This window comes from Hypanus sabinus, chromosome 29, assembly GCF_030144855.1.
Source record: "Hypanus sabinus isolate sHypSab1 chromosome 29, sHypSab1.hap1, whole genome shotgun sequence".
In the NCBI taxonomy this organism is placed as follows: domain Eukaryota; kingdom Metazoa; phylum Chordata; class Chondrichthyes; order Myliobatiformes; family Dasyatidae; genus Hypanus; species Hypanus sabinus.
In genome coordinates, this window is record NC_082734.1 from 14,634,065 (window position 1) to 14,652,145 (window position 18,081).

The following is an 18,081-nucleotide window of genomic DNA, read 5'->3' on the forward strand; positions in this document are numbered from 1 at the left end:
GACATTTAAAATGAAATATCACTGCATGCAACGTTTTGTTTTGCCTTTATGCTATGTATAAACAAACTATAATGTGTTGCATTTATGAAATTGATGAACTCCTGCAGAGAAAACGAAATTACATTTCTGCATGCAACAAAAACATGTTGACCTCCGAAAAAAAGACGTTGGGTTGAAGGTTACTTTTAAGTAAAATACTCAACGTCTATTTGAGTCCTTCTTGTATTTATGAAAAATGCCAAACTTAAATTTGCCGCCAGCAGCAAACCAAAAATAACGTCAGCCAGCTGTCAACCTGAAAAATAAAAGGACTATTTCACTGAACAATGAAAGCATATGAATATACGTAAAATAATAGGCAATTAAAATATTTATCATCCTTGTTCAGGTTGACTCACACCTGACAATGCAGTCGTATTCAGTAGGGATGGATCGATGCTTAGGGGAGTGACCAGGAAGGATAATGTGTTTTTTTCCTCTCTGAACTCACAGAAGCGTTTCCCAAACGATGTTTGCATTGCGATGATTGCCCAATGTAAATACTCCGAATTTATCATGTCGTGACCTTTTTTGAACTCTCTCAAATTGGGGAAGTGAGACAATGTGCCTTTCTGTAAATCTCTGGCAAGCAACGTCAACTTGCGCTCGAATGCCAAAACATCCTCCAACATGTGCAGGGCTGTACGTCCTTACCCCGTTGAAGAGCTGTGTTCAGCGTGTTCAGGTGCGCTGTCATGTCTACCATGAAGTGTAGCTTTTCCAGCCACTCTGGCTGTTCCAGCTCAGGAAAGGTGAGCTCTTTGCTGCCCAGGAAAGTTTTCACTTCTTCCAGACACGCGACAAAGCGTTTCAGCACCTCCCCTCTGGACAGCCAGCGATAAAAACACGTTGTAGCGGTTGCTACACGCAGTCAGTAAACTGCAGTCAAAGATAGCTTTATTCGAACTAAACAGCCTTGCTTTTAAGCCTCCCTCAACCCGCCCCCCCATGGGCGCGGATGCTGCAAAAGACACGTACTCACAAACCCCCGTAGGCTATCTCCCTTAGCCTGAACGCTGGCTAATTGTGAGCCGGTTCGGATGTGTCAGGAAATGGGTCGCCACAAAGTCTTATTTAGATTGTACAAGATCACCATAATCTTCAAATTTAGATTTACATTTCAAAAACTAACAAACTAACATAAAATACATTTTAATTAAATACTGACCATGTAGCGGTGTGCTACACGCAGCGCTAAAATTACGACACGGAGTCGGTAACTGCAGTCGAAGGAAAAAACTTTATTCGAAATCTTCAGCCTCACTTTTAAGCCTCCCTCAACCTGCCCCCCATGGCGCAGAGACTCCAAAGCTCTGTGCTCGCAAACCCCCGTAGGCTATCTAATTGTGAGTCGGTTCGGATGTGCCAGGAAAAGGGTCGCCACAACCAATTATTTCCCAAAGCAACAGGGAGCCGCAGCACAGACATAAAAGAACCACATGCGGCTCCGGAGCCGCGGGTTGCCGACCCCCGCTCTAAGGAAACCATGTATTTCATTAACACCCAACTACCCTCCCACCACCCTACTTTTCTCTGGCTGCAAAATAATTAACAAGCACATTGCTACTTTATGAACTCTTGACATCTGTATCATGTTTCTCCAGATTTGTTGAATGTATTGAATGTGGTCGGAAAATGCATCAGATCTGCGTCCTTCACCATGAGCTTATTTGGCCCTCAGGGTAAGTTGTATAATATATAAGTAGGAACATGCACGTAGGCTATTTGTACTACTTAAAGGTGCTTTTTTTTTACAGAAAGATTTCCTGCTTGTGAATTAATGCTTTTTACATTTTGCATTTTCTCTTTAAGTTTGGAGACTGCTCTTTTGCTGTTTTGGAGAATATAATTGGGTGACCTACAGTGCCTATAAAAAGTGTTCACCTCCTTGGAAGTTTTTATGTTATATTGTTTTACAACGTTGAATCACAGTAGATTTAATTTGGCATTTTTTGACATCAACAGAGAAGTAATCTTTCGTGTCAAAGTATAAACAGATCTACAAAGTGATTTAAATTAATTACAAATATAAAACACAAAGTAGTTGATTGCATAAGTGTTCACCCCCTTCGTGTCAGTACTTAGTAGATGCATCTTTGGCAGCAATTACAGTCTTGAGTCTGTGGGTAGGTCTCTATCAGCTTTGCATATCTGGACTGTAGTTTCTCCCCATTCTTCTTTACAAAACTGCTCAAGCTCTATCAGACTGCATGGGATCATGAGTAAACACCCCATTTCAAATTCAGCCACAAATTCTCAATTAGATTGAGGTCTGGACTCTGACTTGGCCATTCCAGGACATTAAATTTGTTGTTTTTAAGCCATTCCTGTGTAGCTTTGGCTTTATGCTTGGGTCATTGTCTTGCTATGAAATTGGTTGAAAGTAAGTGTCAATTCAAGAGCTGTAGGTGCCTGCCCTGTATTATTGTATGCTGTTAAATTCATGTGAGCCATAGTTTAAAATCTAAATGCAAAATCTTAAGCAGTGCACTGTGCTGCACCTGGGCATCATGTTTCTGTGCTTGGAACTCACATGAGACTTGGACCCAAAGACTTTGACTCAATCTAGAGGGCCAGTCTACACCTGAGCTTTTTCAGTGGATCCTCCTTACTTTGTTGCTTTTGGAAATATGGTGACAGTGAGTTCAATATAGGCTAACTACCATTCCTAGTGTCTTGCTTTTTCATCCCACTCTTGCCTATTACTGCAAGCACCAAAAAGTAAAAAGGAAAATATTCAATTTTGCCCATCTTTTCAAAGATAAATATTTTAAAGTATTTCTGCAATGTGGTTAGGAAATGTGGTTAAGAAATATATAATGTACAAATAAATAATGGAGAAAAAGAAGGAAGTATTGAGATGGTGTTCATAGACATTCAGAAATCTGATGCTGGTGGAGGAGAAGCTATTCCTAAAACGTAGAACAGTTAAATCAAGAGATCTGTATATGTTTAACTATACTGTTAATTTCCAAATCTGTCTAACCAGTCTCCTCTTGCTTCTTGCAGTTTTGTTTGTGATCCCTGTTTAAAGAAAACTGGGAAAACAAGAAAAGAAAATAAATTCTGTGCAAAAAGTAAGTAGACTTTTTGGTGAAAAGTGATTGTAAGTCAATGCAGTTTTAAAAGCTGTTAGATGGGCTAGCAAAACAATGTCTCATTTTCAAAAAGCAACTATCCTTCAAAGGCATGTTGCCCTTTATTCATATCTGAGCCTCCCAAAGATAGAAAGTCACTCCCTTTGACATCAAGGCAGCCTTTGGCCTGGGGACGCATCAAGGAACCCAATAGAACTGGGGCCTATAAACAACAAGGGAAATCACTCCAGTGGGTGAAGTCATATATTGCACAAAGAAAAATGTGTTGTTGGAGGTGAATTACCAAACATCAAGATTGTCATCAGCCGCTTTATTGATAACCTACTTCCATTATGAAGTCAGAAGTTCTGGTGAATGTGCACTGTTAATTCTATTCATGATCCTCTTCAAATGAAGCAGTTCATGGGTAAAAAGAGATGGCTAACATCCATGTTACAACTATGTCAGCCAATGAGAGTCTAATAACATTCAGTGGTTGGGAGCAACAGCACCTGCATCTCCTAAATCACTTTCATTCTTGATAAGGAAATATATGGCCAAATTGTCGTCATTTTAGTGTGTAAATCCTGGAAATGTTTACCAAACTACTTGGTGGAAGTATTTTCAGCAGTTCAAGAAGACAACTCGCCATCACGTTGTGTTTGATTAGAGATGAGGTAATAATAACATGCTTGCTGGCAATGCCTATATCCATTACAAAATGCTTACCAAGGTTCCTACCTGATAACTTTCGTGTTTTGTCCCTATCGTTGGAGATGTTGGTGACCCCATCTCTGTTAATCCTGTCACTGCCTGGAGGTGATAGCAAACTGCACATCTTAACAGCTGAACATCAATAACCCATATTCACCACCTACAGAAATAGGCAATTCAGCTTAGCTTCCTCAGAATACGTCTTCCTTTATAATTAGTATGTCATAGCGGCTCACAGTGATGCACATTTCTTAATAACTTCTGGAAATGATTTTTCTAGAAAGTGGATTCTATTTGTGATGCATGTTGGGCAAGACAATTGAGAATAAATAAAATAGCATTCACTGTGTTCACCAGGTTCAGGAACAGTTATTACTCAACCGTCAGGCTCTTTAACCAGAGGGGATAACTTCACTTACTGCCAACATTGAATTGATTCCACGACCTCTTGACTTATTTTCAAGAACTCTATGTCTTAGTTCTCTGTTTATTATTATCTTGGATTTTTTCACATTTTGTGTTTTTACATTAGTAGTTTGTCCATCTTTGTGTGCAGCTTTTATTGATTCTATTGTTTTTGTATTTACTGTAAAAGCCACAAAGTTTTAGGGTAGTATAGAATGACATAAATGTACTTTGATAATAAAATTACTTTGGACTTTAAGCATTGAAAAGGAATTGTGTCAGTGATTTACATTGGCTATGGTATGGCTACAGTGTAGGTTAGTGTGTATCTGATGCCTTTAATTTGTTTTTACTAAAGTATAATATTAGAAATAATAGAGAATGCTTAACATTACATCAAATATTTTTTGTTTTCCCCTTAGGGTTACCAACCACTAAGCTGGGTGCTTACCTAGAAACTCGTATTAACGACTTCCTCCGCAGGCAGAATCATCCGGAGGCTGGCGAATGCACTGTTCGGGTGGTACACAGTTCAGATAAAACTGTGGAAGTCAAGCCAGGAATGAAGGCAAGGTGAGAGAGGGACTCAGCTGCACTAAAGCTTTTATCTCTAAAATGGATGGGGGAGGGAGCTTCATTTGAAATACAGATACTATGACAACTGCTTGTATATGTATGATATCTAAAAAAACTAACACATCAGCAACATGACAGAGGTAGCATGATGCATTTGTAGAAACATTGCAATTTGGACTTGGTAACTGCTTTATCAAAAGTGAGAAGAAATTTTTGAGTAAAGCAGAAGAAATTGTTCTGTGACGTAATCTAAAAATGGTGATAGACTTTCAGCTTAACCAAGTGGTAATCTGTATTTTTTTGAGAACTGGTGCCTTTTGGTATGCTGCACTAGGTAAGAAATTGGATGGAGGCAAGTGTTCTAAATGAACTGTCTTTATTTTTAAATAGCCATTTTCAGGATCTGGATGGCACTGGCAAGGCATTTATCGGCCTTCCCTAATTGTCCTTATTGAGCTGCATTAGTGAAACATTCCAGTCAGGTGAAACATGAAATGCTGGAATTAATTTAGCATGGTTATTTTGGATGTTACACTGGTGATGTTACAAAGTTTTAATGGGAAGTGGTTTTAATAAGGGAAGGTTGTATTTGGGTGATCTGTTTTTTTTTATTTCTTTGTCGCCTCCTCAATGGGAATAAAATGCTGGCTGTACATGGATCTCAGCAAAGTCCCAGTTGACTGGCCGGTCAGGAAAAAAAAAAGAAAATCAAGGGAGAGCAGCAAATAGTGTTTAAAATTGGTTGAATGGTAGGAAGTAAAGGGTAATAGTTGATGACTAATGCAAATGGAACCCTGTTTCCAGTGGATTTGACAGGGTTCAGTATCTGCTTCATTGCTGTTCATAGTTTGTATTATTTAGATTTAAATATTGGTGATATCTCAAATAAGTTTGTAAATTTTACAAAAAATAACTGAGTAAGGAAATGAATGAATATTGAGTTAAATACACTGGTATCAATAACCATCTCCGTTACCTCTTGAAAACATTTGTCAGGTAGATCTTCAGTTAGTCATTGCCTTTATCAAAAATGTTTTCAGTAGTTTTCTTACTACTGTATTTACTTACTTATGCCCTCTTCACTTTTAAAATAAGATAACCATTATGGCCCTCCAGAACTCTGTCAACACTGGTCAAGGAGGGAATAAAATATTAGTATCAGTGATTCCGAAATTTCCTCCTTTGCTTATCACAACTTGGAATATATTTTTATTTTGATGTGATGATACATCCAAAAATAATAAACCCCTAAATATTTAATATCTTTACCTTGTTTATCCTATCAAATATTTCGCAATATCCCCCTTAACTACGACATTGACGTTGAATAAACTCTTCTCAGTCTTCCAGCCAGGTACGGTTATCAACTTTAACCAACATTTTCGATTACAAACACTACCGTCTTCATCGGGGATGATGCCTGGGCATGTCTGGTCTGGTAGTATTTATACCCTCATTGTCAGTCAGCCCTGATTGGTTAGTCCTCATCCAATCCAAGCTTATGTTGACCCACCTTATTTACAATCAAATTCTATTTCTTAGAATAAGATCTTCATCCTTGTTAAAATTCTTTTCCTCTAGTCTAGTTTAATGGCTTCCCTCAGGCAATCTCAAAAGCCATTGGTGTGACACAGTAGTTTATTTTAACAAAGAATAAGGTCTCAACTGATAAATTGGGAAATTGCTTAATGGTTAAAGCTTCCAGAGACCAACTTGTTTTGTATAGATCTGTACTAAAGCTCCCTGTGTGTTGTATCTAATTATATCCACTTTGTGCCTTGGGGCTCCCACATTAACAGGGACATAAAGCTGATTCTGAATGACATCCATGTGCTAAATTTGGTAACAATGCAGTATATCAGTAAGTTGAAGATGCAGTTCCAAAACTTAAACATGTTAATTACTTGGTGTTCACTTACAGGTTTGTTGATAATGGGGAGATGGCAGAGTCATTTCCTTATCGAACGAAAGCTTTGTTTGCCTTTGAAGAGATCGACGGCGTTGATGTATGTTTCTTCGGCATGCATGTGCAAGAGTACGGTTCTGACTGTCCTCCACCCAATCAAAGGTAATTCTAGTTATTTTGTAATAATATACACATGGAGTTATTACCTTTTAGGCAACAGAAAGTGATCTACTATGATGTTTGTCACCTCATTTGCTTCTCAGTAGGGTGAGGGTATTTTTCCTAATTACCACTTATGAATGTTGCCCTTGAGAAGGTAGGATTGATGAGTGCAAATCTAGATGTTGTGTGTTTTAAATTGAATAAATTATTGGAAAAAAAACTTTCAAAACAAGTGAATGGTTCATATTGATGTGGGGGGAGAGGATAAGTTTGATTGTAAAAGCAGTTTGTTTCATTCACTTCTAGTCACGCAATAGTTAAAATTCTTGAAAGTTTGAGAATATTTCCAGTTGAACTTGACTCATAGTTTATGGCAGTCTCTAAGTCTGTAAATCATTTTTTGAACAACTTGATTTCTTCTATAACATCCAAGTGTCCTCATTATAGATTTATTGTATTAATGTCCACTTTCTTGCTTTGAATATCAGTACATTTCACAGTACATCAACTGGTGAAGATCACTAGTGTGGGGCACTGTAACTTTAAAATTAGTTTTAGTACTTTTGAAAATTTGAATGATTTTTCCTTTGACGATACTTATGATTTCATTTTCCTTACAGACGTGTATACATATCATATCTCGATAGTGTACATTTCTTCCGCCCTCGATGTCTGAGAACAGCTGTCTATCATGAAATTCTTATTGGATACTTAGAATATGTAAGAAAGTTAGGGTAAGTGTTTGCATGGTGTAGCTAAGATCAAACTGAAACGCTCCAAAAATAATTTTTATTTATCATTTGATGTCTTTTCTTGAAACTTTAGTCTTGCACTTTCTCTATTTCCACTAGCTTTGAATTTAACATTTGAATTTTGAATTTAACATTGAATTTAAAAAGAGTAACATATGGTTCCTGGTTACATATCTAATAAAGGGACTAGCCAGGTAGAAGTGCCCAGTGTCCAAATTGCTTTATTTCTAACTGTACTACATAGCATACACATTCCTTCTTGCCAGGTGGGTGGGAGAGCTAACCATTCTGAAGTTTCTGTAAGTAATTGATGCAAGAGGTCCTAAACTGGTTTTGCGCTTTTCATGTTTTATAAATCCAATCCAGATACACAGCAGGGCATATTTGGGCTTGTCCTCCAAGTGAAGGTGATGATTATATTTTTCACTGCCATCCACTGGATCAGAAAATCCCCAAGCCCAAAAGACTGCAGGAGTGGTACAAGAAGATGTTGGACAAGGCAGCGTCGGAGCGAATTATTCATGATTATAAGGTATTGTGCATGGTATTTATTGCCATAATAATACCACAAGCCAGTGGTTCATTGGGATGGATACATGTTTCCAGCTACTATTATTTCTATGCATTGAGACTTTAAAGTAGAAAAATGCTCTTTGGTATTTGAGTTTTAAGTAGGAAAAAATGGCTTTCCAACCCAAAGCTTGTTCAAGAAAGTGCATCATATTTGGGGAGTGTTAAAAGCTCTTAGGAAAGGAATTGCATGGATAAAACTGAATACTCAGCCACAAGTAACATAACTATTTAAAACAAATGCTTGGGAATACTTTGGACAGAGTCAAAGGATAGGAAACTGCACTTCCATTCCTTCATCTTCACTGGGTCTAACTTCTGGAACTTCCTACTTAGCAAGGATGTGGGAGTGCATACATCTCCATAGACTACCACCATCAGGACTGGTAGCTTAAGGTGGCATCTTTTCAGAGCGATTCAGGATGTGTAACAAATGTCAGTCTTGCTAGCATCCCTCACATTTAAGTGGCTCAAACGTCCAAGGGTTTCACAAATGACTAGACCAAGTGAGAAGTAGGTGAAACTGAGGAAATGCAAATAGGAATAATCTCATCATCTGTTCTGTGGTTTGACAGAAGATCCTGGTTGATCTTCTATATCAGATCAATTCTTCTCCCAAATCCATTAGTACACTTCAAATCAAAATATTCAGCAGTCTTGCATTCAAATGGTGGAAAAAATATATTAATCACAACTAAATGACTGATTTATTCACTTTTAACTTGGCATCCTAGATTTTCCAGCGAGGCGAAAAGCAGCTATCGTTATCCTGCCGAAGGGTCTCAGCCTGAAACGTTGACTATACTTTTTTCCTGGCCTACTGAGTTCTTCCAGTTGTTTTGTGTGTGTTGCTTGGATTTCCAGCATCTGCAGATTTTATCTTGTCTATAACTATCCTGCCAAGTCTTTCTCAAATCATGCATAATGTTATTTCTTAGTACGAAATTCAAAACATTACATTACACCATTGACAAAGAAAAATCATTAAAATGGTTACCCTTGTATTTAATCGCACTTTGGTCATTGTCTCCTGCATTCATCACTATTATAACCTTGTCTGTATCCATTCTAAAATGTCATTATTTGCAGTTGACTTCCTTGGCTATCATTTGGATGTATTTAGTCTTTTCATCTGACTTACTAAAATATCTTTAAACAGCCAAGGCTCTATCACTGATATGAGTGGAATCCCATTGTTAGAGGACTGCTAAACTGAAAATGGCTAGTCTGCTCAGATTGTTTTCAGTTCATGCACCCATTATAACCAGTACCAAGTAATGGCAGTATTTTTTGTAGGCCTTCATAGGTTAGGGTTGACCATGAATGTTGCCCATTATGCAAGCTCCCCCTCTCCACATACCTGGTAAACCCAAAGGAATTGTAGAGACCATTGCAGTTTGGCACCAGTAGCATTACAGGAGTTGCCAGTCAACATTGAACTCAACGTAGGGCTTCCTTAATGACTCCAACTCGGGAATTTTCTCTCAGGGTTTACTCCCGAAGCTTTACTCATGAGTGGATATACCTTGTCGCAGGTGTTTCCCTACTATTTACCCATATATCAAGTGATATATTGTAGTTCTCTCCAATGAGCACAAGCTATCTTATTTGAAAATGTTAGTATTAAAATAAGATTTTGTGCATTAGTTCACATTTTTATATTACACATTGTAGTACGATATTACTAAATAATATAATATGCAATAGATGTACTCATACTATATTTTTCTCTTACAGGATATATTTAAGCAGGCAACGGAAGACAGACTGACGAGTGCGAAAGAGTTGCCATATTTTGAAGGTGACTTTTGGCCTAATGTGTTGGAAGAAAGTATCAAAGAATTGGAACAAGAGGAAGAAGAACGTAAGAGAGAGGAAAACAACACATCTAGTGAGAGCACAGATGTAAGTTGTGAGGTCATTTACTTGTATAAACTGAAGTGCTCATAAAATACCATGTGTAGATGCCTCAGTAAATGCACCAGCCATGAAAGAGTGAAGCAGGTTAAAGAGGGGGAATCAAACTTGAAGGGAGAAATAATTCCTATTCCCATGTGCCCACTAAAGGAAAATTACACTAAATCTCCAGGCATTTGAGGGATTCCTATCTGTTGTGCCATTCTGGACATTGTGCAGTGCTTTCAGGAATTTCCATGGGGTAGCTGGGGTAAGTTGCAAAGGGCAAGAGTTCTTTCTAGTGTTGATGTTAATTCATTTTGTTAACCATTAGACTCTTAATCACAAAAAGCATTTCCAAATCATCTCAACTTCCAGATTTTTTATTCACTTGATATACTTATATACACATAAACCACCCACCCATCCTCGGAAGTATTGTTAAATATGTATTCAGATAGGAGTTCAGTAAAACTTTGTCATAAATTTTTATTGAGCTCCATTACGTGCTACAATAAGCCCTCTAGCCTACACTGCTGGGGTCAGATGTTTGATTTATAGTTAAATACAAATAGAAGCCCTGTGCTTATTTGGTGTCCCCACTTAAGCACAGGGCTCATTTGCAAAGTAGTGAACTGTGTTCATAAAGCAATTTGGAAGTTGACGAGATGAAGGACTTTAGTGCGGTAAAGCACTGCATTTTACACAGGAAAACATAGGTAGCTTCCCATTTGGTAGGAATCTGAATTTGCTAAATTAAAATAGGCTTCTAAATAATCTATAATAGTTCTAAATAAAACTTAAGTAAGGTCTAGGAGTCTTCAAAAATAACAAAATAGCATAGTTTATATATGAGTAATCTCAAGCTACGTTTTACAAACCCGTCTTGTTGTCCATCTAGTCCACCACCCAGAAATTGTGGACCGGTCCACAGCTGATCTAGCAGCCCTGAACACTGGAATAGCCAGTCCACTGTCATTACATGTAAACAGCTTAAATAAAGATTTTTTTAAACTTTATTAACACATTAAGATCATGTGCCATCGTTCCAGACTGAGCTACTCCATGAATCCCTAATTGTAAATTTACATCTTTCCAGGGAAAAAAGGGAGACAGCAAAAATGCAAAGAAAAAGAATAACAAGAAAACGAGCAAGAATAAGAGTAGCCTGAGCCGAGGTAACAAGAAGAAACCAGGGATGCCCAATGTGTCTAATGACCTCTCCCAGAAACTGTATGCTACCATGGAAAAGCACAAGGAGGTATGTTTTCTTTCTGCCGTTCTGGTAGTCTTTTGCAGGTAATTACATATTTTCTATTTCATTAGTTTGTATGTCTCCTTGTTTCAAGTACTGAATATGCTGTCCCTTAGTTATTCTGATACCACAGTTGTTCAAAGAAGGTGTAAAGTGTCCAGTAATTCTATCCAATAGCCTCCTCTTTCTCTACCCTTGACATTTAGAAAATATATATCCATTCTTCCTTCAAAATTGTGGGAAAACAAACTTTTATTGGAATACAATTTAATTGGCAATGGTGTGCCAATTAAACTGCAGACACTATTCATCTGATTTATCTGTCTGAGCCAAGACAGTGGTGCAGGTACTCCTGTTAGCCCCAGTATTTCCATATATGGTGGCTATTGTATCCTTTTCTGCAATTGAATGAGGATAGGCAGAGAGAGCAGTGATAATCCCTGCGGAAAAATGGATGGTGGACTTTTATGCTGCAACGTAAACAATCTTCCTCGTGGCTGGTCCCTTGGGTTGAGAGTGACTTGGTTGCACATGAGATTTGCAGTGGCAATGTAGGACCTGCAGATTCTGCCAAAGTTAGGGCAGGCAGTCCTTTTCTGGGTAGCTGAGTGGTGGTTTTCTTTGGGTTTCTGTGTGCTCCTGACAAATAGATAACTGTGTTCTCTATGCCATTCTGAATGCTTCCCCATTTTGAAAGGCTATGAGTCAGAGATTCCCAGGAATCGCCGGAGGTATTGTATTTCTCCTTTTCAAGAAGGTTTTGAGAATGTCAGTCATAGTTTTTTTCCTGCTGTGTCAGGCCTAGATATAGGCTGTCTGTTTCACAAGTCTGATTTTGGTTATAAAATCAACACTGATCTTTCTCTCAGAGCTAAATGGGTGCAAGGGCTCGAATGCTGGCAATGTTGCTCTGGGAGAGGACATTGTTCCCTTTATCCCACTAGTGGATTTGGAGCATTTTGCAAATAACATGGTGATGTCTCTCCATTGTTTGTAGGTGGTGTATGACTAAAGCTTGTGAGATGTAAAGGCCCTGAGCTTTATTCTGATATTGAGATGCAATTTTCAGATACTTTTCCTCAGCAAAAGATTGTGCTGCCGTAAGATAAATCTTGTCCTAGATTTTTATTGTTGGAGGGCAATGTTTTGCAGCAGGTATATTTGGTAGAGAAACTTTTATTTTGCAGATTTAAGCAAAATTCCATTCTCAGATATGCTTCAGTGAGTTGAGCCAATCTCTAAACTTAGACAAATTGATCTGTATAACCCTATTCTATTCATTGTAAAATATGTATCAGTATGACCTTATCTATCGTAAATATTTCACTGCACTTTTTTAACCAAATTCATTTTCTGTTGCAGTCTGTAAATAAATTGGTGGAAATTAAAATATGACAAAACGGTGAAAATAGTTACTTGATTGACAAATATGGTTTAAGTCTGCTAGTACAAAAATACAAGAAGTATATAATTTTGGATAGAATTGGGACAGAAATATTGGAAGTATTTTATTTACAGAGTGGATCAACTGAAACTGGTTGCTACAATGAATTTGAGGCCATGCCTTTGCACAGGTTTGAGAATAATTTCTATGGTAATGCAGTAAGATGGCGCTTCATCCAGTAACATAATCAGCAATTTATATTCATGAGTTGTGTTTAGTTAAGATTATTTGGATATGATGAATTCTTCTAGAAATAGAAATGATTTATTATACTGAGGATTCTGTTTAATTGGGACAAATCGAGACAGTAGGTTTTGACCTTTATAAGGGGCTAAACTATTATTTAAATTCCTCATTATTCCCAACTTCTTGAAGTAGTGTAATAGTTTCATTTTCGCTCCCAGCCATTTCTGGTATCGCCAAGCCTGAATGCTTGAAGCCTCAGTGAGCAGATCAGTCCTGAATTGTCCTACTCCTTATTAGTGATGAAATCACTGCTATTTGCACACAAGCACATGCAACTGATGCTATTTAAACACTATTTGTTTTGAGCACACTGTAGCAATTAATGGCTATATGAGTATGTACAGAGGCCACTATTTAGAACCTGTTCAGCAGTGGTATTGGTCAAAATAAAGGGAATACCGGCTATTTTCTCAATTAGATTTTGTCCTTTAAGAGTGCCCCAAATAAGTAGCTGCCCTGATTAACTGGAATCCGCTCTACTTGGTTTGACTGAATTTTAATTGTCTGGTATTTCTTTTAACAGGTGTTTTTTGTGATCCGCCTGATTGCGGGTCCTAACTCAAACTCACTGCCAACCATCATAGATCCTGACCCACTCATTGCTTGTGACCTGATGGATGGACGTGATGCCTTTCTTACACTGGCAAGGGACAAGCACATGGAATTTTCATCACTGAGACGAGCCAAGTGGTCAACCATGTGTATGTTGGTAGAGCTTCACAACCAGGGCCAGGATCGATTTGTATATACGTGCAATGAATGCAAGCACCATGTGGAGACCAGGTGGCACTGCACTGTTTGTGAGGTGTGTATTAGTATTAGTTTATTGTTCCAGTTCACTTAATCCAGTTTAATATTTATACCAATCATGTACTAAACCTCTTTCTGCTTCTATTTAAATAATTCTAAATGAAACATAATGTGGTTGAAAAGATTATGATAAAACCTGTGACCATTCATTACATTGCTTAGATCAGGAGTTAAACCATTTTTCTGGAATATTTCACACAGACCATTCTTTCACCATCTTGAGCTGCCTGGACATGAAACTACCTGTTAGCCACTCAGCCTTCGGACCTGTTTCACTCTTTCAAGTAATGGCCGATGGGATCTCAGTTCCATTTATCCTTTGGTAGTCCACATTATGTAATAATTTCCTTTAATTCCCCTTTATCACTAATATAGTTTCAGTTGACCTGACAAATTTTATATTTAAGGCATTAAATACATTTCCTCCACCTTTTTCATAATATTCAGGTTGTGTCTCTTTGCATGAGTTCTTCCCTTGTTACTTCCCAACCAGAGGAAGTTTTATGAATATCTTAGTGAATAATTTCTCATGTCAAAATTTATCTGATCACCATTAAACCTTCCAAATTCAAGTATTATAGGCTAAATTCACATGCCATTATCCTGTTCCCAATTTTCAGGTTATAATTTTGAGAATTAACTGACTTCATGTACTTAGATATCCATGTAGCGCTTTTCAAGAGCTGATGAACTAACTGTGCTTTTTCTTGCCCTAGGATTATGACCTCTGTGTCAACTGCTTTAACACTAAAGGACATGAACACAAGATGGACAAACTTGGCCTTGGCCTGGATGATGAGAGCAACTCGCAAGGTTCAGAAGTGAGCACTGGGGATTCAAGGCGCCTGAGCATTCAGCGTTGCATTCAGTCACTGGTCCATGCTTGCCAGTGCCGCAATGCCAACTGTTCTTTGCCTTCCTGCCAGAAGATGAAGAGGGTGGTCCAGCACACCAAGGGATGCAAACGCAAGACCAATGGAGGCTGTCCAATCTGCAAGCAGCTTATTGCTCTCTGTTGCTATCATGCCAAGCACTGCCAAGAGACCAAGTGCCCTGTGCCATTTTGTCTCAACATCAAGCACAAGCTTCGTCAGCAGCAACTGCAGCACCGTCTGCAGCAAGCCCAGATGCTGCGCAGGAGGATGGCCACAATGCAGCGAGGTGGTGTCGGACAGCAAAGCCTGCCATCACCGAGTGGCACCGCTCCAACCACCCCAACAGGGCAGCAGCCGAGCACCCCGCAGACACCACAGCCCCAACCCCCAGCTCCGCCTCAGCCTCCGCCTCCGCCCCAGCCGCAGCCTCCACCACCATCTAACATGCCTTCCTACAACAATATGGCAAGAAGCCAGCCACAAGCCCCTATACCTCAAGGCAAACCGACTGGTCAGGCCGTCTCTGCAACTCAAGCCACGCCGCCTGTTCAACATCCACCACCAGCAGCTGCCGTGGAGATGGCCTTGCAGATTCAGAGAGCAGCTGATGCTCAGCGTCTGATGGCACAGCAACAGTCTTTCCAGCGGCCTGGGGTAATGAACCCTCACATTGCGCCCATGAATCAAATGCCTGGGATGAGCATGAACCCGCAGCAGTCACAGAGAGGCCCCACTCATACGGATCAGGGAATGGGACCAGCTGGCATGCAGCAGGCGCAGTGGGGCCAGGCTGGGATGGCCCAGAGTCAGCAGCATCCACAGGGAATGCAGAGGCCAGTCATGCAGATGACCCAGCAAGCTCTACAAATGAACATGCAACCCCAGCCACCACCACCCATGTGCCAGGTTACATCAGGAGTGCCTCAGCCCGGTCGAGGTACCATTCCCCAAGGAGCCCTGCAGGACTTGCTGCGGACTCTCAGGTCTCCAAGCTCCCCTTTGCAGCAACAGCAAGTGCTCGCTATCCTCCGCTCCAATCCCCAGCTTATGGCTGCTTTCATTAAGCAGAGGGCAGCCAGGTATCAAGGAAGCCAGGGTCAGGCCGGTATGCAAGGGCAGCCAGGGATGCAACCCCAGCCCGGGATGCAGGCTCAGCCAGGTCTTCAGGGGCAGCAGGGCATTCATGGCAACCCAGGCATGCAGAACATGAGCCCCATGCAGTCTGGAGTTCAGCGGCCCAACATCCCTCAGCAGCCACAGCAGCAACAGCAGCAGCAACAACAACAGCAGCAGCAGCAACAAAGCATGGGTGGCATTAATGCACAAGGGCAGTCCATGAACATAAGCCATCCCAGTATGAACTCCCAGTTCCGGGAGCTTTTGATGCGAAGACAGCTCCTGCAACAGCAGCAGAAGCAGCAGCAGCAACAACAGCAGCAATCAAACTCTGGCATGGCTGCTGGAATGGCTAATCAGTTCCAACAGCCTCAGGGCTCTGGTTATCCCATGCAGCAACAACAGCAGCAGCAGCGGATACAGCATCATATGCCCATGCAGCAGGGAACCATGGGCCAAGTGGGGCAACCCATGGGACAAATGAGCCAACTTCCACAAGCAGGAATGGGTGCAGAGGGCACTTCGAGTCTCCATCAGGCCCTCCAGCAGCGACTTCTCCAGCAACAGCAGATGGGTTCACCAGCCCAGTCCAATTCCATGAGCCCACAGCAGCACATGCTCCCTGGTCAGGCCCAGTCACCTCACCTCCAGGGCCAGCACCCATCCTCTCTCAGCAACCAGGTACGGTCTCCGCAGCCCGTGCCTTCACCACGCCCGCAGTCCCAACCACCTCATTCTAGCCCGTCACCCAGGATGCAACCTCAACCGTCTCCACATCACGTGTCGCCACAGACTAACTCCCCACATCCGGGAATGGTAGCTGCCCAGGCAAATCCAATGGATCAAGGACATTTTACTGCTCCGGACCAGAGTGCAATGCTTTCTCAACTTGCTAACCCTGGAATGGCAGGATTACATGGTGCCGCCAGTGACCTTGGCTTGGGTTCTGACAACCCGGACTTAACAGGCACAAACATTAATCACAATACACTAGACATCTTGTAGCATTTTGGGAGCAAATTCTCATTTTTCGTCTTTACTTAGGGTTTTTGTACTGAAAAAAAAACAATTTTGAAATTTCTAGGGAGGACAATTGTCCCAGAATTCAACAAACTGCAATTTATTGAGAGAAAAAAAAACTGAGGGATGATATTATACAAAGAATATATTTTTTGTTAACACTGGTCGATGGCCAGTCCTTTTTTTTGTTTTCCTATTCTGTTATTTCAATTGCAGGTTGCCCATACCTACATTTTTTTAAGAAAAGGAGAGTTGAAGTCATATTTTTATTTTCTAACTTCAGAAAATCTTGTAAACATTTGTCCATTAATGCAAAGCATTTCATGGGAAAAAATACAGCCTGTCTTACTGTATACATCTGTTTTTGTTTGACAGCAATGAATTACCATACCTCTTGTGTATTCCCCTTCTTCCCTTAATTTTTTTTCATTTCTATACAAGGGTTTGAACAGAAATTTCAAAGTATTAATAATTTGTACAGGTAGAACGAAAGACTATTGCACAAACTGGCAGCTGCCAAATGTCCTGCGGATGTAGAATATTGTGGGGTTTTTCAGTTTAATGGTGACATTTTACTTTTTATTTTATTTTTTGGTGAGACTATCGAATGATTCTTTAAAAAGACTGTGTGGCTGATTTTATTGAACACATCCCTTGGTTTTTCCTCTTTCAGACTTCTGTGTAAAACTTGAAAATGGGCAAGCAGAAAAAGAGAAAAAAACCTATCCAGAAACGTGTAAATCATGCAATTTATTGATAATTACTTATAAATATGAACTTTGGATCACTGTATAGACTGCTAAAATTGATTTCTTTCTTATTTACCATATTGTTGAATAAACTGTGTGCAACAGCGACACTGCCTGCTTTTAATGGATGCTCTCTACATTTTTGGTGCTTCTCAGGACATAAAATTAAGATTGTATTTCAGTGGTCAGGATTTGCAGATTATTTATTACTGGTGGATAGCAAGCACTTGTTGGATGATCTGCAAATCACATCGGGCTGAGGACAGAGAATGGAAATACTTTAATAATGACCACCCCAACTGGCATCGCTCCACTTATCCCAAGATCTGAAAGTAACATTGAGAGATAATTTAGTTTTCCAGTTATTTTATGAGTGGGTATAACTTGAATATTCATTTTCAAGTTAATCCCATCCATGTTTAAGGGGCAAAAAATTGAATTGAAAGTTGTACGTTTAAAAAAAATTCTT

The 18,081-nt window shown here is 39.8% G+C and overlaps 1 protein-coding gene across 1 annotated transcript in view; it reads left to right on the plus strand.

The window, feature by feature from the left end:
• LOC132383032 (histone acetyltransferase p300-like) overlaps positions 1-17,720 on the plus strand; it is a 99,142-nt gene extending 81,422 nt beyond the window's left edge. The window contains exons 22-31 of the mRNA XM_059953737.1: positions 1,644-1,721; positions 3,049-3,116; positions 4,658-4,808; positions 6,733-6,879; positions 7,500-7,613; positions 7,998-8,163; positions 9,939-10,106; positions 11,197-11,358; positions 13,566-13,847; positions 14,569-17,720. Coding sequence (XP_059809720.1) covers positions 1,644-1,721; positions 3,049-3,116; positions 4,658-4,808; positions 6,733-6,879; positions 7,500-7,613; positions 7,998-8,163; positions 9,939-10,106; positions 11,197-11,358; positions 13,566-13,847; positions 14,569-16,848 — 3,616 coding nt within the window. The 3' untranslated portion in view covers positions 16,849-17,720. The remainder of the gene's footprint in view (positions 1-1,643; positions 1,722-3,048; positions 3,117-4,657; positions 4,809-6,732; positions 6,880-7,499; positions 7,614-7,997; positions 8,164-9,938; positions 10,107-11,196; positions 11,359-13,565; positions 13,848-14,568) is intronic.
• Positions 17,721-18,081: the final 361 nt, after the last annotated feature.